At 35.3% G+C, this 25,246-nt stretch overlaps 3 protein-coding genes and 1 long non-coding RNA gene across 5 annotated transcripts in view; all 4 read right to left on the bottom strand.

Moving 5' to 3' along the window:
* Sol1 overlaps nucleotides 1–6,676 on the bottom strand; it is a 531,756-nt gene extending 525,080 nt beyond the window's left edge. Inside the window, exon 1 of the mRNA XM_072010125.1 lies at nucleotides 5,930–6,676. Coding sequence (XP_071866226.1) covers nucleotides 5,930–5,932 — 3 coding nt within the window. The 5' untranslated portion in view covers nucleotides 5,933–6,676. The remainder of the gene's footprint in view (nucleotides 1–5,929) is intronic.
* Nucleotides 6,677–11,116: 4,440 nt separating this feature from the next.
* On the bottom strand, nucleotides 11,117–13,079 carry LOC139990614 (uncharacterized). Its single transcript, XM_072010008.1, has one exon. The coding sequence runs from the start codon at nucleotides 13,028–13,030 to the stop codon at nucleotides 11,696–11,698; it is 1,335 nt and encodes a 444-aa protein (XP_071866109.1). The 5' UTR covers nucleotides 13,031–13,079; the 3' UTR covers nucleotides 11,117–11,695.
* Nucleotides 13,080–20,271: 7,192 nt separating this feature from the next.
* Nucleotides 20,272–22,334, bottom strand: LOC139990954 (uncharacterized). Of its 2 annotated transcripts, none has more exons than XM_072010622.1 (2): nucleotides 21,464–22,334; nucleotides 20,272–20,830 (listed from the first exon to the last, which is right to left on the bottom strand). In XM_072010622.1, exons 1-2 carry the CDS (start codon nucleotides 21,548–21,550, stop codon nucleotides 20,495–20,497), a joined length of 423 nt encoding a protein of 140 aa, XP_071866723.1. In that variant the 5' UTR covers nucleotides 21,551–22,334; the 3' UTR covers nucleotides 20,272–20,494. The 2 variants fall into 2 exon arrangements, 1 of the variants encoding a protein (XP_071866723.1); XR_011800710.1 differs by lacking the exon at nucleotides 21,464–22,334 and adding an exon at nucleotides 21,171–21,430 and having other exon boundaries at nucleotides 20,698–20,830.
* A 13-nt stretch (nucleotides 22,335–22,347) lies between these two features.
* On the bottom strand, nucleotides 22,348–24,845 carry LOC139990955 (uncharacterized). Its single transcript, XR_011800711.1, has 4 exons — nucleotides 24,743–24,845; nucleotides 24,400–24,506; nucleotides 23,397–23,464; nucleotides 22,348–23,250 (listed from the first exon to the last, which is right to left on the bottom strand). It is a non-coding gene; the product is annotated as an uncharacterized lncRNA (long non-coding RNA).
* Nucleotides 24,846–25,246: the final 401 nt, after the last annotated feature.

Raw genomic sequence — 25,246 nt, 5'->3', positions numbered from 1 at the left:
TTTATCCATTATTTTAAGACCTAATTCCCTTTGCTTTGCTTGTCATGAATTAACAAAGCGTTATAAAGCAACAACAATCGATGATTTGGTTCGACCAAACACCGTCGATTCTTTCGTTTGCAATATTTCGTGACTTCACAGTGAACAGTTGCCGGCTGACTTTTAACTTCGAACGATGCACTCGTTGCGCCTCTATAACTTAGCGTGAACCAAAATTTACGTTTCAGTGGCAGCATTATTTATCGGGCGATCGAAGCCAAGCGTACTACACACAGACCGAGGTTTATGACTTCTTCTCTGCCATACGAACCGTTCGAATTGCTAAGAAAACGTATATCTCTACCATTCGTACTTGTATGTTGCAACATGTGCGGTCATCGTAAACGCACGTTGCTGCAAACGTTTCAGGCATGCATATCGAACCGATTTGCACGACACGTTGACACGCGTATTTGATTTGCATATTTTTGGATACTAATATGCAGACGCATTTAACCGTAAAAGAGAATGTAACGCTTTCACAGAAACGTCAAATTGACTTACCTTTGAAAAAATAATTTCTATCAATTTATTTGAGTTTCTGAACCAAGATTATATAAATCAATTGTAAAAGGAAGATATATGAAGAGATATGTGTACTAGTTATATTGTTTCATAATTCACAAATATTGGATATTTTTATAATTCATGAATTATAGAATTTATTATCTATTCACTTTTGCAAGTTGTATTAATAATTGAATTTATCAAATTACACTAATATTTACAGACGAAGGATATCCTTATAGGCGCCAAGTAGAAAGAAAGCTCCGACAGAAAAATTATTTTAAAATTCAACTATTCTCTATCTTTCGCTTCGTTTCGAACAAATGATAAAACTAACAAGATAAAATAGGAAAAATTTGTGAACGACCACCATTCGTTAATTTACATTGGCGTAATATCGGGGACAAAGTTAGGCAATTTCCAGGCGAATTAAATCGCCGATATCCGTATTCGCTCTAATTAAAATATTGGAACGCGCGAGAATGATTAAACTAATATCTCACGGGTTCGACTGCTAACCGGCTAACGCAATTTAAATACCAAAAACGCGCTTTGACGCTATTAGTTTACAAACCCCATTTATCTCGAACGCCGCATGCACACGAGGGGCTGCAACGTGTGTATTGAGCACATCACGCGGTATACCGGTGCATATGAGATATCAAAGTAAATTGACACAGCTTTACTTGACAACCAGCTAAAATTGCTAAACACTTTCTACGCGTTTAGCCATGCGCCTGTATAAACAACCGAATATATTTACATTGCAGAATAAGTTCTCCCGCAGGATCTCTCCATTCCTGAAACGACGAATGCCTCTACAAAATGGAATGGAATGGAACTACGCGACATTGTTTGCACGATACCACCGAAACATGTTTGTAATCATACATATTTCACGCGTACATCGAAGCAATATTACGTTCACATCGTTAAATAATAAATAAAGTTGATTAATAGTACTCTGTGGCGTTACTGTTAAAGCGTAACTCGACTCTGTAATGTTCAAAACGTTGACTGTTGCGTGAATTTTATATAGCCGCGATAGATTGAAATATACAACACCATAACATTTAATTTTTGCAAAATGTTATATCGTATTTGCGTGTATTTTTCTCTGACAATGTCATTTAAATCATTCGCATCGTTGAGAAATTTTTAGTCCATGAAATATATCTTGCTTTAATCATCCTAAAAAATGTAGTAAAAACACCGCGGTCATCGATGATCACCGTGGCAGTTAGCGTGTTAATACGTGTAACGCATTACCATTCAAATTTAATTTTAACCAGTAAAAATTCATTCCCACAGGAAACGCTCGTACAACGTCTCGTTAACACAACTTTATTAATTAGTCGTCATCACAGGGAGACATCACGTTTTTCCATTCACTGTTTCATCGATATATTTGCATTTAATGAAGAATATCGGTTCAAAGCGGCAATGAAACGCGCGCAAAAATGGCAGATGACGTGGGACGAACACGGGAAATCAATTTCCAAGGCGTGAACGGGGACAACAATTCAAGAACTTTCTGCAACGAGTGCAACGCTTGTAAATGTACTTCGACAAGCGCGTGAATGGCGATTCTCGTCACGTGTGCGGGAACTCGCGCGCGCATCAAGCCGCGCAAACTCCGATATCACGTAGGGGTGGCCTGCCGGTTACCGAATAAATCATTGCCCGTGAAAAATATCCCTGGACCCTTGGGTAAACGACGGAACGACGGCCTTTTGTCGCGAAACCGCGAAACTTTTCAATTGAAAGTCGAACCAGATGCAACACCGTCCTCCCTTTTCTTCCGCTTCTTCTCCTGTTACTCGACATTCTCGTGAAATCACTTTTTATGCATGAAACGAAAGATTGAGACGAAGATTAATTTTCAAATGACAAAACGAACATTGGAAACGGTGAAAAATTGAACAACTTTTTAATTAGTTCTCCACTGAAACGTAATTAACCCTGCTGCATTCTGCCTGTCATTTACGATCCAACTGTATTTTTCTAACGCTAAAAGATATTCCAGGTTTGAACAAAGTATCAAAAAATTCTATTTGACAGACAATTTTATTTTGAACACTTCGAAAAGTTCAAAATCTTTTTCGTTTGCTAACATCAGAGCAAGATTGAAATATAGAAATTCGAGGACCGTAACAGAATTAATCATCGATTTGACACTTTTGAATATAAGTATATTAGCTGTGACGAGTTTTATCGTCATTGTACGAGTGCGATTGGACATCTGTAAGAAAACTACAACCCCATAAAGGAGGGAGGGTTACAAAGCCATCTGTGCTGATTATGGTTGACGAGGGAACTAAACTGAATTTTCAACTTAATGTTTGTTCTACACAAAAAATACCCGATCGTGTAGAAAAAAAATCGCGAGAACACGCCTATCGGGCGTCTGTTTGAGAATATAAAACTGGATATGTTACTACAGTCGAGAACTTTTATAAATCTTTAGTGTCGCATCAAACGCGATTCACAGTTTACTGTGCTTTGGATAATGCAGTGTTGTAATTTCACACATGTGCATATACTCAGCCGCCTTCGCTTCAAAGCTGTACGTACTATTGATTGTAAGTACGCATTCTGATAATTAAATTGCCTCGTATGAGACCTTGCCTCTTGCCATGCGACGAAGTAAACATTGAAACCACTTTAAAGTCATCGTACGTGCAAACTTTTGCCACATGCAGGTAAATCTATTCTATATACTATGTACCACGTATTCTAATCTACTCGATGCTTTAGCTAATAGAGTCTAATTCGAATTTTCGCTCGATCTAAAATTTGCTGCATAATAACTTATTAGATCAATTTATTTCGCAGAATTTATAAGAAAAATGTGCAGTGTAATAATAGTAATTACACAAAGGTAATGGAATAAATTCGGGCGCAAAGTAAAACAGAGACTAATTAAATGAAAAAGATATATGTGTATGTATGTAATAGATAGAATTCCTTTGAAGCAGTTAAATTAAATTCCCTTGTACAAAGGCAAATAATGGAATAATAAGAACATTCGAACATTAAGATCTGGCTGCATATTGCTAATTATATCCATTATGCGTATACTAATTTTGTATACATATCCATATATGTATAGAGAATAAAAAAATGTCCTTTTTCAGTTTATGTAATAAGTATACAGGTATCTTAAATTACTCAGAAAAGAAAGAAGGTATGAAAACGAGCGACAAGCTTGGTTCATTTAAAATGGCTAATGTATACAATTGATTTCGCATCAGCGAGATACGTCGATTAATGTCAATGTAAGCGATATTTAAGCTAATTGCTGAACCAACCAAACCAGTCCTCGGTCAATGCTCAGAGCATCGTTCTTCCATTATGCAGTTAGTATAAAGCAATTAAATTAAACAGTTGATACGATCGATCCAGATTGTTCAGGTGTCAGGTTATCGATGTGCATGACGCAAAGTGGGATAATATACATATAGAGTAAAATTGTGGGTGCCATTGTGTCTGACCTGGGGCAAACATATACTCAGGTATGTATGTAAATTGCGCGCCTCGACACATGCCGTTAATGGCTGATTGTCTCCTTTTCTCTTCTATACTTTCACAGAAACAACGAGCCAACCCTTTCGATAGAAAAACTCGACGCATTCGCAAAAACTTTAAACCGAACATAAACTAAATGCTAAAGTAAATCGGGAAAAAACTGTTCGTATCCTATTTTTTGCCTTGGGCGCACGAGATATTCGCGTACTATATAATCCCATAAATTGATCGAATTTTAATAACGAATACTTCGATATTGAACCAGGTAATATTAAAATGTTTCTGTTTTTGTTCCTACTTTAAAAGTTATAACAATGCTATATTTTCCGTTACACGCGAATGCAACATTTTTATATATTTTTTTATGCCGTTTTCGATAATACATGTTTGAATTAGAAGTATTATTTTAATACATTCGAAAAATATTATAAACCTTCTGCTATACGAAACTTCGTACAAACGTCCCAAAATATGTTACTGTATGATTTAACACCTTGAGTTCACGAGTTTTACGAGTCTGACTCGTCATCGTAATACCAACAATGTACACAAATAGTAGTAATATCGTTGTATACAAAGTATACAATGACGAGATAATGTGAATTAAATCGTACATCAAGGGGTTAAAGACTATAAATTGTAACGTTAAATAACTGCATCTTTGAATTTGGTGCCTTAAATGAATTTGCTGTGTATAATGAAATCCCATTATTTATACATAAACGTTAAAATACCTTAAATCAATTTACTTGTGTTAATGTCGAAGAACAATGTAATAATGAAAACAAGTCGTAATTTACGCTACTCTTTATTAACGATCATTTGCATGCCATTACTACGTTTAATGCTTCGTAACACAGAGAGTTCTTGAAAAAAAGTTACATACCTTTATGACGATTTCATATTTTAACTAACATAAGTATAATTTACAGTTATACGTAATAAGTAATATCGTTTCATTCAACTGACATGTTTATTATACTATCATTATTCGAATTTAAACAAAAATGTAAAGGCACTGCTCAAATAATGAAATTTAAAACGAAGTTATATTTTATGCCAACATAATGAATCAAAGTGACGAAATTACATTTATAAATAAAATTATTTTTTCTTGAAAAAGTTAATTAAACTAACTGTAACCCTCCGCAACACATACACGTCATTTCGAAAGATAAATGTATTTGGAAGCAATTTCAAGTAAAATCACCGTTATTTCGTGATTTTATTTCCAATGATAAAAGGAAAATCCCATAAAAGAATACCGCATCATACCGGTGAAACATTAATCTGGAAAGTCAATGTTATAGCCGACGAGTTTACTATGAAACGATGCAGACAAAACCGAAACTCGGACATTGAAGTACTATCCAGTATCAAAAAGAAAAAAACGAAACTGAAAACGAGAAGAGGTACACGCGAACCAATGCTCAAACGTTGCTTTAAGCCATTTGACTGCGATATTTTACACGGTTTACGCACGACAGTACAAAGAAATGTAAAAATCGCAACCGTATGCAATTCAACGAAGCATGTATATTTGGGCGGTCGCAACAACTCACGAGGACTTGCACACGCAATGTGAAGTTTGTTGCAATTTTTTATTCGTACAGAAGTGTCTCGTGGAAACAACAATGACACGCGAAATGGTCCTGAAAACGAACACAAACAGTACTCTACCACCGTACTAGGTATGCAATGCTACACTTCCTGAAAGATTTATGCCCGCTCCATGTGCGATTTCAACATTTCCAGCCAGTTGCAGGGTCCAGAGAATTGCGTCTAACCAAACTATTGATAGACGAACCCGGCTTTGAATCGAAGAATCCAGCGAATAAAAATTCAGCGCACTTACCATTACGTTAAAGATGCGACGTCCCTCATGCTTCGGCGCCCGATACAAGCATTCCTTCACAGCCGGGCGACGTCTCCGCTGAATACACGACAGCCTGCACTTTGCACCAATTCATACTAAACGCACTTTGCCGAATTGCTCCCTTCACACACCGTTCATCAGAATTCCTCCAAGTACACTGACTAGGCACTCTACGACAAATCGGCAACAAACCGGCAGTGAGACTGTAAATCTTGAACACGATCGAAACAGGGATTGAAACGCTCGCTTGAATACATTCGACCGAATAGACCTTTACGCACTCGCTCAATCGCGACGTTTGAATTACCTTCTATGCCGGTAAAAAGTAGCAAAATTACAGCAAAGAACGAATAGAGATACACTCGCCATGGACACAAACGGACACTATTTTATTCTTTACTACGTCGACTCGTTTAGGACGAACAACAGTCAAACGTAGAAAAGGATCGTCGTGTTAGTTGTAACGATTTGTACGACACGTTGCCCTGTCATGTTCGCGACATGATCGCGGGAACCATCGACAAGCGATAAGACAACCGCGAAATGATTGCACGATCGCTGGGATTTACACTTTGTATCTACGCGAAGCGACGGCAACGACACAAAACTCGCGATGAGATCGGACGTTTCCGCGAACGTGACTTGTTTTCGGACAACAAAACGTGACGGAGCCACGCGAAACGGGGTGGTTAGAGGTAACAGCGTGTAACGCACACGACTCTCCAGCGGCAGTTGACGCGACACTAGAGAAAATCCGAGTCCGCTTGCCGCCACCGGATGCCAGACGCCGGACGCCTGCGCCCTTTGCCACCGCCTCCACGAGCCACGAGATTTCGTGCAATCGACGCAACGCGCCAGTTTAGCTCACGATCATTTCGCAAACGGATGTACCGTCGAGCCGTCGAATATCATTAGCTTCTTTGTTTTCCGCCGTAACATCCCCGACAGTCGATCGAATTTCACGTCAAGGTTACAAAGGCATTACATCGAGATTGCAATTCAGACTTTTTCCATACGATCCAAACAAGGAATTATGGTCTTTTGAGCTTACTTCAAATACTTTTCTTATCGTATTATCGATGTGATATTCCTTAACGCTTGGAACTGTTTCAGATCTGCCCTCAAGACGCAGACCGCAACATCTACGAAACATCGGTCACGACGAAATACAACGTATACACGATTTCTGTCGTAAAAACCAATAACATGACAATCGAGAAGAAGTAAAATAGAAATCAGAAACAAACTATTAATATAGTTCGTAACTATTAAACTTTGTCAACAAAAAGAAATTGCTGATATTCACTGAAAATTAGAAAATAAGTTAATTGAAAATTTTGAAATAGCACCGCATATTTTTTCTACTACTTTATCGTAGCTTCTAAAAAGACGAATAAGCTGCCCCTCAGGTGATTTTGTACCTGAAAAATGAAACAAAAATTTGTAAAATGTAGTTACGTCATACATCGAATTATTTCTGGCGAACATTCTTATTTACACGTCTCGTACATACCATATCTACTTGAAACGAATCTGCGTTAAACGAATAAAGTCGTTCACTGTAACTACAATCGATTAAAACGGTCTACAGAAATGTTTCAAATGAATTTTTTAGAAATTCTATAGCTAACGAGCTTTTCCATAGGTACTGATAATATTCACAAAGTAGTATAATCGTGGGATTACGGTTAGATGCAGGCTCTTGGTAACGAGCATGGGTTAGTCAGGTCGAGTTCGGCACAGATGCAGATAATGGAATCGTAATGCTATCGGCTGATCGATGATAATTCTACATCGTTCAATGGAAAGCTTGTGGTCTGTGAAGTATAATGAGCACACGAGAAATAGTAAGCTTCTGTGATTAACAAGCTTAGCACAACGTTTCTCTCGATGCAATGGTAATTTTGCACTGATCGCTTGGAATCGTATGACCCGCAGGATAATTCTACTATAGTGACAACTATTTCTGAGAATTATTACGATGCAGCGTTAATACTATATATATTAGTGTATATATTAGTACAATAAATTTCAAATAATACCTGGGACCCTTTTTACACGGTGGATGCGTACACTACACAAAACAGCCGTAAAAAAAGTCGTGAAACAATTGATTTGTAACAAAGCATAAAACTTACTCATCGTCATTCTCTATTATATCGCAACATGTTTTCTTATTACTTGAAAAAAAATCAAATTTCGTCGCTTTCGAAATATTCTTCGTTCGATCGTTTTGTATCAACTACAATGACATCTATTTCGTTTTTTCTTTTTAATAATTGTCGAACAAGTCATACAAGTTTTCAGATCCCTTTGAACTCGTGAAGAACGTTCAAGATTGATAACATTTGCAGTGTTTTTTCGTCCAGTCGCGGGGAGACGCGATCGCGTTGAAGCGCGTCAACGGGAGTCGTAAATTCCCGTTACGATTATAAGAATCGACACCACGAGCAGGGCGATCCCCTTATTTCTTGTGGGATAATAGGGGTGTTTGTTTTTGAATACAACTGTAGTCTACAGTTATATAATATGTATATATTTACACCAGCTTACAATACTTGTTGCGTGGACAGGAATTGTTTGATTTCGTCGTGTCGTTTGACTTCCTCGTGTCGGAAAGTACAGTAGTTGATTGACCCGAAGGTATGAAGAGACGATTTGAAGATCAGTAGTCTTGACTGCCCGAGGATTGATAGAACAGTAGACTTGACTACCCAAGGAGTGATAGAACAGTTGACTTGACTGCCCGAGAAGTGATAGAACAGTAGACTCGACTGCCCGAGGGGTGATAGAACAGTAGACTTGACTGCCCGAGTTATGATAGAGCAGTAGACTTGACTGCCCGAGTTATGATAGAACAATAGACTTGACTGCCCGAGTTATGATAGAACAATAGACTTGACTGCCCGAGTTATGATAGAACAGTAACAGACACGTCTCGTACTATTAAGGAGGAAAGCTCGGTGTGGGTGTGCCCCTTTTGAACTAAGAACGCGGATTCGTTGTTTACACTTTTCGGTAGAAAAGTGAGGGTAACGATCCGCGATGCCCATTGGTTATAGCCAATGTTAAGAAACAAAATACGAGGAGAAAGTCTCCTGCAGATGTGGCTCATGGGTGTCCTTGTTCCTGGGAAAAACTAGCTATTTCGCTGGGCACATCCGCTTTCTTCGTAATTAGCAAGAGCGTGCAACAAACCCAAGGACCGTTCAAAGGACAATCCAAACCATAAACCGACAATACTTATATGAATAGAAGTTAAGCTAAAAAGATTCGGTTTATGGTGGTTCCTTGGGTTTATTACGGGACAGTGTAACGTGGGGTAGGCCTTGGCGGCCAGACCGAGAGAGACGTCGCACGGACCATCTCGCGCGACGTAACATGCAGTAAACAAAACGCGTTAAAAACACTGCATAACTGTAATCAAAACGTGTTAAATAAACCGTGTAGAAAAAAACTGTGTAAAAGTAGATCGTGTAAGAAAGGTACTGTGTAAGAAAGATACTGTATAAAAGAAGTCCCAGGTATATTTATAGTTATGGACATATTAATTAATATAAGAGCTATTTATATGCATCTACGCGTGTTTCCTTTTCTACAAGGAAATTTAATAATATTATGGAATAAAGTTTAACTAGTTATTTATGTTTAACTTTATACAAATTTCGCTATATACTTTTAGATTTACCAGATTTAATTTCATTACAGAAATCAACATCTACGTGTATAAGATTCCAAACTGCTGTTGCTTGGTAATGCACCTGTTTTGAACAGGAATAAACAAACTTCTTACGCAAACTAGTATTCTTGTTGGAAATTATACTAAATTACACTATCACACAAATTGGAAATTACACTGTTACAATATCACATTCAATCAGAAATTTCCTTATATTCTGTACTATAACGCGGTAGCGTTATAATTTCATCCATTTCAGATAAAATCATGCTGACAGAACCTCGTAATTTGTACTCGTAAAACAATATTTGTAACAATGCTGTACTTTCCGTAAAAAAATATAATCAATTTTTACCTAATTTTCGTGAAATGAAAACATAAATTGTGAAACTTTGAACTGACCAAACTGATAAATTAATGTTAGTATTTAAACAATATCGATTTCTAGCGTATTTTAACATAAAAGCAACGTGTTGACTTTCGGAAATTCCGACCAACAGGAAACACATGTTACATTACGTAAAGGAGGAATTTTATAATTTGAATACTTCGTTTGTGTAAAATAATTTCGTGTTTGTACTAATACAACGAAGGCTACATAATAGGCCAGTCACATTCATCTTTCTGTTTATTGTGTATTCACTGCCAAGGAAGAGCTTACAAACTCTAACGCAACTTCATTGGATTGAAAAAATCGAATACGTCAAATGTACCAGTTGGTGAAAATAGAGGGATAGTTGAAAGGAAACAATGACAACGCGTTCATGCATTATTGTACCTACAATAGAATAGTATCAAGCCTGTCATTGATAGGTAGGGCAATTTACGTTTCACGGTTATGTCATTAGCCCGACATAAAAGCGATTACGGCTGCTTCGAATTGCCGGCAGTAAAACGAACTTCTGCTTTAATCTGACATAACATTACGGGCCATTGAATAGAACTGGGTGTTCCTCATTTCGCGAACGAGGAATATCGGTTGCTCGATTATTGCACAAGGATAAATTTGTCAACAATTGAATGCGACTGTTCCCTTCCCCACATTAAATATTTTTCAACATTCTGAAATGCTCTTGATCCATGAAATGCTCGTAGGATTGCACAAATTTAAATACGAGGAAACTAAGGAACAATACGAACAATTAATTACTAAAATGAAAAATAGTAGGTAACATACGATATATCCATTTTCTTTGGCTAAAATACAGTTAAGAAACAATAAAATTCATATTATTTAGAAGTACTTTCATACGATTACAAAAAAGGAATAAGGGTGTGCAGAAATGCTTCTTGTAAACATTATAGTGCCATCGAAGAAAAGTACGTAGATATCGAGACTTTATCAACAACGATGTAAAAAAGAATTCAAATATTCAATTAAGTTTTTTCTATTAAATCAGGCAACTTCCATTTGAAGAATATTATCGTATATTTAATAGTTAGAGTATATTTAAACTAGATATACTGTGCATAGAAAAATGTAAATATCCATTAAAAGCGACTTTATTTTATTAGTATGATGCCATATTTTTCGACGTTCGCTGATACAAAAGACGATACAGCTCGTGGCAGCCATGAGCTGTATTGAGTCTGTAAGGAGTTAAGATTACGGCGAAAAGTTACTTTAAATATTAGAGGTTCCTATCTTTCCGCCTCTTGCAGGGTTCCTACAAAGTTTATTACGACCCGTAATCCCTTTTCCCTTTTACGACAAAGTTCGCCTAACGGAGAACGATGACGTCGTTTAAGCCGGCAAAGCGTCGTATCACACAATGGTTTTGAGTAGAAAATTCGCTTTCTTAACGATTCTCCGTGTAACAAAATTACGAGCCTACGCGTGTGGCTGCGTTAAATCCTTCGAATAAAATATTTGTACCATAACGTTGGATAACGAGAAGGCGAAATAGATCATTTCATCGGCAAATCGTAGAATCGTAGAATCGTAGAAACAACCTCTCTTCTGCTCTCATTTTAAAATCACACTTTATCACAGACGACAATACAAGTACCAAATGACCAACGTGCCAAAGAAACAACCAATGAGCCGTGCTTTTCTTTCTCGTCCGCTAGTATTTGTCTGGATTAGCTGCCAAATACTCTCTAATTTCTTCTATTATGTCTTTAATACGCGACTGATAGGATTTCATAATGCGGCATTGATTTTTAATGAGATTGCTGCGTTGATCACCGTACAAGACGTACTCCAGTTGATCGATAGATTCTATAAAATATTCTTCCACCGCTTGTCGCGTTAGCAACATTATTTGCAAGTTAGCGACCGCATATGCCAATGCCAGGTTTTGAGTGTCCTTGCAGCTCTCGATGAATTGCGCGCGAGGTAAGCAATCCTCAACATCTAGACCTTCCGCAGCCAATTCTTTCTTCATTGTGTCACAGTAAACGTCGATAAGCGACTCGTTGCATCGACGTCTAGTAGCACGATCGGTCAACAACAGGAAACAGATCACAAAATCGATCGCTGGCGGAGAATATCGCAAGAATTGGAAGTCTATCAGGTAACACCCGATCGACTTACCGCTAGAGTTTTTCTTAAACATGATATTATTTGACCATAAATCCCGGTGACACATTACGTTTCTGAATTTATTTGACGTCTTCAGCAATTCTGGTAACCTCCATACCCACTTGGTTATCCAATTCTTAATAAGTGTCGCCTCGTCGTCCTTCAGCTTCTCGTTCATATCAACTATAGTACATGCACCATTGATGCACGAGGAGAGATACTTCTGCGCCGCCGAATCGCTCTCGATGAAAGCCACCTCCTCCAGGTACTTCCCGTAAAGGTCACAAATCGTTTGACCGGTACTACGGCGAAGCTTCTCGTCCAGGATCAAGGATCTCGAGTGTAAGACCGAGATCGTCTTTGCTAGCAGAATGCAGTGTTCATCGTCGAACGGCAGATATTTGTCCAGGATAACGTATCCGTTTTGCCTGGCGTCTTCCAAAACTATTATAACGTTATTCTTGCCAAAATAATAATCGGGCAACCATTTGGGACCGCTTCCAATGCCCATCTTCGGCACTATCTCACTATAGACAACGATTTCCTTGTTGAACGTATTTCTGCGGACTAGAAAATCGTACTGTGGACTGGTGATTGGTGGCGGTGTCTTCGCAAAGAATTTGAAATGCTTCGATTTGTCATCGATTTTCACCGTAACGGAAAGAGTATAGTACAAGCCCAAGAAACCATTTATCTCCTCTAAGTTATCCAAACTCCAGTGTAAAACGCGAAAGTTATTCGAGAGAAGTTTTCGCTCGACGATCTTATTGATGTCAGAGTCGGACAGAAGAGCGACTGGTTTTTCTTTGACGGAGCAGACCTGCGACTTGGTCGAGTCGGTCAAACAGCAAGACGAATCGGCGCTAATCGTTGCCATGTCGAGGGAGCACGTTGAAACTGTCGCGACGGAGGCAATACCAACATTTATATACGATCCCTGTTCGCGTTTGTCGATTTTGTGGGATCGTAAATAAGCATCTTGAAGCATTTGAGGGAATGCTGAAAAGTGATACTTTGGCAAATACGGAGTCCGCTATCAGCGACACGATTAAGAGCCATTTAAATCACGAGTGCGATCCGAGGAAGGAGCGAAGATGCGAGTAAACGATTCGATAAGACGTCACCGCGACGCGATACAATCCGATTATAATAATTTATACATTCTGCAAATTTGTCGAACATGCCTTCTAGACGAGAGGAAACGAATTAAATGATTTATGCCTTTGCACGAAGAAACATAATAAGACGAAGACGTGCATGCGTGCACGAAGAAAAACTGGTACGCTGAGGTTTTGGAAGCAGGGGTTTCGATTCCACAAAAATGCCGCAATCAACAAAGTTTCACAGTCAAAAAACGAAATATGTACTCGTGAAACGAACTTTTCTCACGTCGATTATGTGATTTAACGCATTTCTTTTGCCACACTTTTCGTTTAATTTAGCACGTTTCTGTGGCAAATTATATCGAACTTCGTAGATAACGCTTAATCTGCACAAAACTTTACGATCATTATTTAATGCTTGAGAAAATACTAAAATGACAGAGTGGGTGACAGTAATTACGACGTAACTGAATGTTTGACAACTAAGAAAGTTTGGCACGACATTATCGTTTGATTATTTTTTATGTAAATAAGATAGCAGAGTATTTATAGAATCTCAGATCCCTTATAATTAATAGGATTACAAATCATTCATATCCAAACGTGATATTTCAAAATTTGTGATACACGTGAAATCTAGAAAGTTCTATGGCTCACAATAAGTCGAAAATCATGAATCGCGTTGGAGACATCGTTTTTAGGAAAATCGAATTTGGGTACGCGTTTATTCACAAATATTATAGTATTTAAATTCTTCCTATTCTAACTTATTTTTTATATGTATAATTATTACATAACCATAGTTTGATGCATTTCATTAAACAAAATGTGCTAAAATAAAACGAACATTTATTGGACGATGAAAGTAAAATTTTGACCGTACTGCGAGCTTTGGTTAAATCCTTTTTTGTAATTTTTACATACAAATTTATTAGAAAATTTCAAATGTTTGCATATGTCCTAAACGTCAAAGTAAATTCACAGGTTTCTGAATTTGATGGAAATCCGAAAAAAGTATTTATTGTATACTATTGTTACAAGCACATTTATTGAACGTTAACAAACAAATGTGTTTTTCGAAAATGTAGCTTATAGCGATCTACAATGCATATACGCGAGCATTCTGAAAAGAGAAACTTTTATACGTATAAAGTCAAAAGTCGCTGGCAATAAATAGATTATCGGTTGACAGATAGTTTCAAATTATTTAACAATATCAAAAGATAAGAACGTAGGATATCTTGCGAGTTATAAATTTTATACCTTTGCTTCAAGTTGTCATTTTCAATTTCCGTGTGAAGTTCACACGGAACGCATATAGAAGTTACTTAATAAAGCCAATGGTTAAGTGCATTTCATGAGGCATAAACCGTAAATCAATATAAAGAAGATTTGAATAAATATTAGAAGAGAATAAAATGGAAATCTCGACAAATGGAATATACTGAAACATAAAACAATAAAAACAGAGAGAAACTTAACACGAAATACTTTTACTTTGCTCTTTTAATTTTGCGTCTAATGTCTTAATGTTTATCAAATAAATAGAATTCTATAATTATATCAATATTTAAATTAAGCAATTCTGCATCATCAAAATAAACACGTTTTGTTCTTCTTTCTTCGTTCCAATTAGTGTAAGATGCAAATTCTAAACAAAAATGATTATCAATCAATTAAATATGATTTAATATGATATAAAATATAATGCTTATTAATTATTCATTCATATTTGACACTCTAAAAAGAAACTTCACGTATATGCAATGTATTTTACCGCGGTTTGTAAAATTGTTAGAAATTAATTTAAACTTGCATTTTTGCTCGAATCTCTTGAGTAGATGGAAAGCATACAACGACTGATTTCTTTTGGGAATGCTGATCCTTAAGGGGTTAATGTCGGATGCGCTTCTAGTAATTCCAGCGTACGAATATGCGATTCGCAAAAAAAAAATACAATATAGTTTTATCTTACAGTGCAATAGCAGCAAATAGAAATAATCAAAATTTTTGCAATGAACAATTTAGACGAATATTATTTATACGCGACGATATTTTACCAGTTTTATTTTCGTTTAAGATATTCAGGGGAATTTAATTGAGCATCATATAGAAACACTCAAAGTTGTTAAAATTCAATATTCACATTTCAAAACAATCGTTAAATGATTAATTGAGGGACTTATATCAAGTATCGAGTGTTGAACGCGGTCCGCTTTTTCACCCGCTAATAAAATTCAATTTATCGATGATCGATCACTTGAATTTTTAGCAAGTGAAATATAACATTTAAGTGAGGGATAAAAAAAGTAAAGCGGGGAGCGTGACGAATATGCTCTTCTGTTCAAGAGCAAAAGGGAAAGGACGAGAAAGGAAGAAACGAAAAGATGAAGGGAGAAAGAGAAAGCGTTGAAGTCCATGGGGTACTATAAAACAATTCCAAAGAAACTTCTCTTCAGGACTCTCGTAGTTGCTGAAATTTATTTGCGTTCGGAATACATCTAACTTCTTAGGAGAGCAACGTATTAATGAGGTCGCACTCTAGATAACCCTTTCGGCTTCGTTACTTTACATTACCAAAGGCAATTCGATTAAGCGTATTGCGGAGCTACGAAGGGTAGTGAACTTGCTAATATTGCCCTATGTACACGCTGGCATAATTATTGCTGATTGAGTTTTCGCTTGAGACGTTTACCCATAATTCCAGGTCGCAGTCATTTTAATCACTTCTCGATCGTATCGAAATGAAAAAAGATAAGAATTCAGTCCCTTTAAATTAATCAGATAATTAAATTCTCATAAGCGTCTGCAAGCTAAGACCCTTAAGGAGTATTATTATATAGTGAAATTATATTTTTTTCAATTTTCAAGTATCTTCTAATAGTTGAAACCTCATTGAAAAACTAACTTCACAAATAGAAGTAGTTATTAATGGATTACACTTTCAACAGTCTCGACCAATTCGTTGTACAAAATGAACAAATCAAATCATAATTAACAAAAACTCGATTGAAAATGAAATGAAATCATCAAATCGAAAACCATGGAGAATTTTGTTTGACTATCAAACATAGCATAGATGCACATCCATGACAAAATCATGCAGTTGGTGGTCATTACCGATGAATTTAGATCGGCGAAGCGTGACTTTTTCAAGTAATAGATTCACTTCATCCTAACTTCGTTCAACTGCTATTATACAACAAATTTTCTAGCCGAGATGACTTTTTAATTGCCCGTTTGGTCACATAACAGCAACGAACGTATAGCAGCAGGCCAACAGGCAACTGCCAGTTATCGCGAGCTGCTCTCCATCTTTTTTATTCTGCTCTTCCGTGACGAAATACGCGGGAATGGGCCGAAACAGAATTCTGATTAATTGACGTGGCTTTAATTAAACTTTTAATTAACGAGCCCAAAACAAAGAATTGAAAATAAGTGTTAACCCGTCCCTGACCTCGGACGATTAACTAGAAACAATAGGGAAGACTTTTCGGGCTACGATGAATACCGGTGGCCACGTTTATGCGCATAAATTTGCACAAAATCTTCTTCGATTAGCGGCCAACGTTTTACCCGTCACGCGAACTTTCGCCGCTCGCTTTAAATTCGTGTCATTGACATCGATATTCTGCGAATAACAATAATGAAACAAAATGTCAGAAAAATTCAATCACCGACGCTACGCACAACGGAAAATGCGTAAATATTATATGTATTCTTGAAAGTTGATATTTATTTTTAAATTGAAAGTAGTATTTTCATATATTTGATACAGACAGCGAATGTGATTCTTGCATCAACGGTCTATTTTATTTGATTGAATAAAACTTCCTTTTGGAAAAAAGTTCAATTTTATATTAATTTCGCAGAAATAGAATTGCAAAATTGTGAAATGAATTTCGTTTCGGCAGTTGTGTGTTTGTTAAAATTACTTTCACGGAATAATAACGCGATAGAGAACTACAGTTACAGTACAAAAGTGTTTCGTATTAATAATTCTATTTTAGCTTTCAATTTACACCTACATACTATATGTATGAAGAATAATGTGCATTATAGTTGCTTACTTCAGGTGCTTTAAGTGTTGCGATGCAGAATATCGTAGTCTACGGTAGACAAGGCATCCAAAGAGACGTCAATAAATTACCCGGGCTTTTTATTCAAGACAGTCGTATAAGGACAATACTTGATACAGAACGTGAGATTCGAAACAAGCAACGGCAGAATCTGTGGCCATCGATCGATGAATTCATCATAAATGTACTGCACACATCCAATCGCCAGAATATATGTGTTCTAGGTTACATAAAGCCTGGTCGATTCGTTTCGATACTTTCTATACCGGTCTTTGAGTTTCAGCGATCTATCGATACCTTGCATAAAACTTGAATCCAACTTGGTATAGCGAGATACGGAGGTATATATCCGATGTCTGCACCGTGTCTACATATGTGCACGTACTTCTTTTCATGGTGTTTCTATCCTCATATCCGGAAATAGCAATCCCAGTATCGAGCAACTTTCCAGGACATGGCAGTAAAAACAGAAATATGTAAAGATGAAGACATAAGGCAGGATATTTTTGAACTGTCAAAAATTGCTTATAACGTTCGCGAGAAATTTTAGATTTTAAAGTATCACGGTGATCAGATGACATGTACTACTCACGATAATATTCTAATATACTAATTTCTCGCTAAATGTATATATGCGATAAATGTTTAACTAACTAACTTCTATATATATATATATTTTCAATGATTCATTGATTTAAAATTTTTCTATTATAATCCCGATAGTCGAGTCTCATTATAATGCTAACGAAATTTTAAAAAAATTTCTTACAATGCACAAAGCACATTCATAAAAGAATTCTGTGGTAAGTGTTCGAATACTTTCGTGGTCACTGTATTTGTGATCCTTCGGATTTCGGTCGTGATTTTATTAATATTCATTGAAAAATTTTCAAGTCTGCTTGAAAAAGTGCATGTTCACGGAACAAAGCGGAAAATATCATTTAGAGAAATATCTAAGGCAATTCCTTATAACGGACCGTGCGCTTAAAACCGAAATTACACTCTCGTAACGAACATTTTGGCTGATTCGTAATACCGGAACCGTCCATCTCCAAAGCGGAAATTACGTTCGCGAAACGAAATTGCGATCAGCATGGATCGTCTGATTCGAATTTTCTACAAATGACGGAAGTATTCGCCTTCCAGTGTTTATTAGAGATTAATGTTTAAAGCATTGTTTACGCTAACTAATTAAACATAGTATCATTGAAAGATGTGGTAATTAATGAATCTTTTGTGACAAGTTTATAAAGTGGAAATTGTAATTACAATTAGGAAGTATAGAATTCTGGGTATACTCGGTGGAAGTTCGAAGCTAGTAGTAGTTTAAGTTCGGTATAGAAGCAAGCTCTATATGCGTACCTACAACGGTTCCATGTTCGCCATCTCTTTCAACGATCTGTCCGACAACGTAGACTCCTATCCAAATCTGTACTCCATTCGAATACATCGTAACAGAAAAAGAAATATCAGAGGATTAACAGAAAATGCCTATACTACTAGATTACTGATCGGAAATAACTGGTAAAAGTGACCAGTAGATAAAAAATTAGAATTTTATAAAGAATTATCTTTCTACATACGTACATATACGAAAAATAATAGAAAAGTTATGAATTTATATTTTTTATAAATAATCGTATCGACAAAAATCTCGATGGAAAAGAAACCATCTTACATGTGTATATATATTTTGTATTATTAAATGCTTTGAAATTAAAAATTGAGCAATTGCACTACGTTTTTATACGAGGAAGATTTTTTAAATTATATAAAGATATAAAGATTATATAAAGATTGTTTAATCTGCAGTATAATAAGAAAATTTGTTCAAAACTGATTAAAGCAGAACCATTCTAAAGATACGATGTAATTTATTAATTTAAAATATAATTTTTTTCAGAGATAGAAATGAATGGACGTATATGTTAATTTTTTCTTCTTATTATCTCTATACAGTTCTTTCAAGCTTCCGAAATCTCTTAAAAAATACATTTTATTAAAATACTGTTATCCAATTATAGAATAATTTTACATCTTGCACATTTTATTCGTAAAGTTTTCACCCCATTTTTGCCTAATATCAACGCTTAATTCTCTCACAAATACATTTAGCAGCAGTTTTACTCTTTAAATCATAAATGTATACAAATAATTATATTACTCTTTCCTGAGAAAGAAATAAGAAAAAGGAACAAAATACATACATCAAATATACCAAATACAATATAAATTAAACGTTAATGGAGATCATGTAACATTAACCACATGTATATATTCTTATTCTTGTCACTTTGATCTTTTTAAGATTAATATCCTTATTGTTCGTGCGTACACCACTTTCCAATAACAAATTTGGCTTCATACGTCGTGCAGAATTACCCAATTTTCATCCTGTCTGTCAAAGAAAAAATTTCTGGAAAACCAGATTTTAAACATTTACGTTGCAAAAAATGATGGTAACCTCATAGAATCATTCTTCACGGAAAGCAAGCAATTTTAAATTTGAACGATGCAATATTGATCCCCGGTAGTAGATGAATACGTGAAACGTGTTGAATTTGTGCTTTGCTGAATATGTGAAAATTACCAGTCCAAAATCCTTATAAATTATTATATGTCACTCATAAAGAATTGAAAAAGGTATGTAAGTCGATTAATGATTACTGAATCTACTTTCAAGCATGGACATTTCGCTGTGAATATGATTTAATACAGAATGTCAAGAGTAATAATCGGCTGAAACATGAACATACAAATAATTCAGTCATACATATTATTTTCTTTTAAGTACTTAACTTAAAGGTAAACTCCCTCGTATGCCGCTTTATTCAGTTAAATGGGAAAGCTTCATAAAACAATTTTTCATACTTAACTATAAGAAACATATAAGCAAAACATTAAACTATATAAAAGGGTTGATTCAAGAGCTCTATTACTAAGTATTCTAATGCAATCTTTTTAACACTTTATTAAATATCATTCAAATTTAATATTTTACATGCACACGAAGCATGGTTTTAACGAATTCTACATAAATGTGGTGTAATGATAGTAACACTTTTCAATCGTATTTTATATTATATGTAATGTTAATAAAATCAGTCGAACTAATATTAGAAAAATGAGAATCAAAAAAGCTTGCCTAACAGATTCACTCTAGCAGAATGATCCGTTTTCCTCGCCGCTAACTAGACTAAAACCACAGCGAATGTAGAACTCTTGCATTTTGCTCGATCGATTAAATTTAGTCCCAGGAAAATCGACTTGAACTCTGTTCGGTCGACCGTACCACAGATTAGTAGTCATCGGGACCTTGTGGCCTTGGTTTTCCTTTGAGATTTCCAACCAATAAAGGCTAGGCTTGGTACGATCACATCGTGGCTTGGAAAGATCGAAATCTACGCTATGAAGACGCTCATATGCCGATTTTGCGCTGTCTTCTTTGTTGTTGTTAAAATACGTAATCGAATTTCGAAAAGCGAACGGATCCAACTGAAATCAATAGTGTCTTCAAAGAATCACGCACAGGGTGTGCGTATTAAATACGTATTAATACTTTTGTATATGAGGATTGAACAACAAGGTTTTATCTTTCAAACAAGGAAGAAATTGCCCAATTTATTTATAATTGAAATGTCTTTTCGTCCGACAACAATAAGATGAATCAGACATCATGAAACATACAACATATTGCGGCACTTGTAAGACATAAAAATTTCCATGATTTTGTCAAATATTTTTTTACTTAAAGAATCAAGCACAAATAACTTATATTTGTATAATTCCTTCAATATTTTTTAATTGCATTTATCCTTGGAATATTCATACGTACATTTAAAAATCACCCTATGAACAAGCAGACGACAGTTTGATACTTAATCCAAGATAAGCCGGTGCATCATCATCCGAGACAGCAGTATCGAATGGTTGGAAAGAAAATTTCATCCCAAGTGATAGATTTCCGAATACGGCGGAAAATGGTTTTTCCGTATCTCACGGGCTTGTCTCAGTTTCAGCGTGAACGAACTACCCCCCCCCCCCCTCCGGAATAGAACGTTCAGCGAGCACTGCCGCTCTCGACGTTAATTATTAAACTCTCCGAATTCGTTTGGAAAGTTCTCTTACCACGGGATATTGCCTAGATGCTTTTAGAATGTACTCTTCTCTCGCTCGCATCTGAACCCAGGGTATGATGTATTCCGTCCGATACATTTTCTTATCTCTTTTATCTTTAACATGAGGAACGATTTACAATCACGAGAATTAACTAAGAATTTTCGGATGTCACCAGACAGAAGTCGTATTTTCCACGAATGTCGTGGAACAAACTGAAGATGTTGCGTCTCGCGAAACAAAGGATGTCGAGAAAGAAAATGAAACTCGTCTTCTCAGAATGTAATAACTACAAGGTAGTTAGTATAAGAATGATTCTAAAAGGATCGACAGTATTGTTAGAAGACATATAATAATTCTATGGCTGAAGAAGAGCAAACATAGTAACAAAATTAAGATGTAATAAAAATTATTGTTGTTTAAAACTTCACAATCTTATAAAATGTTTTAAGTGATACTTATATTCTATTTAAATTGAAGGGACTTATTAGAATGAGTGTCATATCAATAACGAGAGCTGAGAAAAAGGAAATAGATAACCAGGAAAGTACCAAGACATAAACCGAGAGTGGAATATCTTTTGCATTTCGCAACACTAAATTACTGTAATCACATACACAATAGAAAATTCTGAGAATAAACCGCTAAGAGCGTTCTGTATGTTTGCCATATTAATTATTTTATTATGAAAAAAGTTAAACAAAATAGAAACCTCCCGAAACTGTAGCAGGAAATTCTTTTACGCAACGCTAATAAGTACTAATCTATGCACTCGAGTTTAAATATACACAACACTAATTACGAAAGTGCAGTGCAGCCGTGTTAAGGCTGCTGACAACCACTTCTGTACATCTTTTTTAGCTGCAGGGGGTGGAAAAAATTTAGGCACCTTTTAATCGCAATGCTACTAAAAAAACATGACCATTTATTAAGGCAACATTAGCTTGAAAAGTAATTGAAACAATGGCGATGAAAAAGTATCGAAATATTAATTCATAAAATAAATTCAATAATAACTACTCCAATTATTCTAGATAGCCACAAATAGCAACGCTATAAAGTTAATCAAAAGTTGACATTTTTTAAATTCAATTTTAATTTAAATTACTTCGAAACTGTAACTCAACCTGTAAGCACTACTTCGCGACACTGATAACAATCAGCGATCTAGCCAATATGATGGTGGACCGACATCGGCCAAAAAAGACTACTATCACAACTACCAAAAACAAGCATCGTGACAAAGTAATACCGAAAATGACTTTCCATGTTCTGGAGGATCCAGGGGATGGAAAGCCATTAGTAGTTGCCCTTTTCTGTGGCAATTGTTCTGTTCGCTGAAACTTACATTTAAGTTCAAGTCTTTCTAATCGCAGTAGAAGAAGTGTCTTATAAAAATAAAAAAATAAATCACTCATCCTAATGATCAACATTATATTAAAGTTTTAATCCTCAATGTCATGTCACTAATATAAAAAGACGCGGTGTGCAAGAAGACCTGTCCTGAACTAATAAATAAGACACAAAAATAATGTTACTACTCACGAATATGATAAATATCCGCGATCAATATGCTCGAAAGAAATTCGACGTAATACAACCAGCCGTCCGTATCGATTCGAACCTTTTGCCCTACGACATGATTGGATGACCAGAGGAATATGAAGACATGCGACTCATGATAAGATGCAGAGACGTTGCCATTGATGATGCAGCAATTCAGAGGAAGTCATCATCAAAACAATCATCAAGAAGGAACCATCAAACCTCATACAGAAAAATGGGAAGTTGTGAAAAATCTATAACTAGACATGTGATATTAGACTTTAATTTTAAAGATATGACTAATTCTAATATAAATTTTATTTCTTAATTAATAATAATTAAAGTACGTGAGAAGTAAAATTGATTAAGGTACAAAGTAATTACATACAAAAATACTTACATTTTTGGCTTCCTGAACATCCTCAGATTTCTTCTGGAAAGCATAAGGAAGTGGAAACTGTGAACAACCTTACAAAAGTAGTAGATTATTATAATTTGTTTTTGAAAACACAGTGTTGATTATTTAAGAAGTTTGAAATAATAGAAGATGAAACTCTATTAAATTTAGAACCTTAATAATAATAAAAATTAAAAATAAACTTTACAAATTTTAATAATTATAGAAATTGGAGCTCTAATATAACGATCTGAAATCTATAAGTTAACAGAATCATTTAAATAAATTAGGATAAAATATACCAAGATACCAGATATCAAATATACTAGATTCTTGATCTCCTGGAGAAGCTAGGCCCTCTTGAGCACTGACTTTAATACCGAACACGAATATTAGAAAGAAAGAGGTTTACATATAAAAGAAAAATAAAAGAATATTAACGCATTCGTTTCGATTAAGTATCGTTTAAATTAAGTCTCCGAACAAACACTGATTCTAATTTCGCATATCATTATTGAATTGAAGAATTTGAAGTTACGAAGCAAACATTGATTCTACCGACTGCGCGTGGTCACAAAAATTTTCTGAAAGTAAAATTGTATTAGTAGAAAGGGGTAGAGAAGAGAGAAAAAAGAATTATTATCGATAGTTTGTTGAAAAAAAACTCTTTATAATAATAGACAGCAACAATATTCGTTAAACATACCCGATGTGGTTACAATAACAACACGCGTAACCTTGAACTAAAACGTTCCTCAGCATATCGTACAACTCTATCTCAAAAATAATAAAAATTGTTCATACAAGTTCAATGGCGATATTAATACCGAGAATTCATGATTGAAATATGAACGTTATTCAAATTTCTTGAGTAAATATAATAAAAATTGAACGAATATATATTGTTGATTGTTAATAGAATACATTTACATATGTATAATTTAATAATATTACATATTAAATGGATATCTATTATATTACAAGTGAATCAAAAAGCAATACGTACATGTACCTCCATCTTCTTTAAAGTAAATCCAACGTTTCCAAATCGTTTTGCATGAAATGATATCGAATTGTCACCATTGTCTTCGTCTACGCATCTCTAATGTCCATCTGCACAAATTATAATCATAAATTTAGGATTAATATATAAAACTGAATCAATTGTGTCAAAATGGAATAAGAATCAAATTCAAATCCTCTCTCAAAAGCTCGTAATACAACGCATTGGTAACACTGGTACTCAGCCGATCGACGACGAATGAACAGAGAAAATTGGAAGAACTATAGAATTTCACTTTAACAGTACCTAACAAAGTACTCAATAAGAACATATTAGTTAAACAAACCTGATAATACTCGATTAAAGACAATATAATACTAATAAAAGCACTATATAGTTGAAATCACACCCTTCAAAGAACGACGTATGTTGATACCATGATTTTCACCCGTACTATGACGGTCCGCGCCAAAACTTCACTTAAGTGACTCCTGATTGGCTGGAATGAAATGACTTCTTTTTCATATAAAGCCGCGCGCAAAATTGAAATATTATATGTCGAAAAATTCTTGGTGGTCATCAAACTATAACAATTTCAAAGCAGATAATTATAAAGAGTTTTCAAGGTTTGATACCTCTTCCATTTCTACGCCGTTAATATTAATCACATTTTGCTTATCACTAGTATTCTTTTATTATTATTGCTATAATTAAGTGTAGTGGATATAATGTTCCTCCTTAATGAATACAATAATATAAATAATTAAGAGAATAAATGAATTAAAGTAATATCTATAGTATATGTATGTAATATCTGCTTAGAATAAATCGAGAAAATTGACAAATTACT

This window comes from Bombus fervidus, chromosome 9, assembly GCF_041682495.2.
Source record: "Bombus fervidus isolate BK054 chromosome 9, iyBomFerv1, whole genome shotgun sequence".
In the NCBI taxonomy this organism is placed as follows: domain Eukaryota; kingdom Metazoa; phylum Arthropoda; class Insecta; order Hymenoptera; family Apidae; genus Bombus; species Bombus fervidus.
The sequence above is the reverse complement of the archived record's forward strand: the minus strand, read 5'-3'. Positions and strand labels throughout refer to the sequence as shown.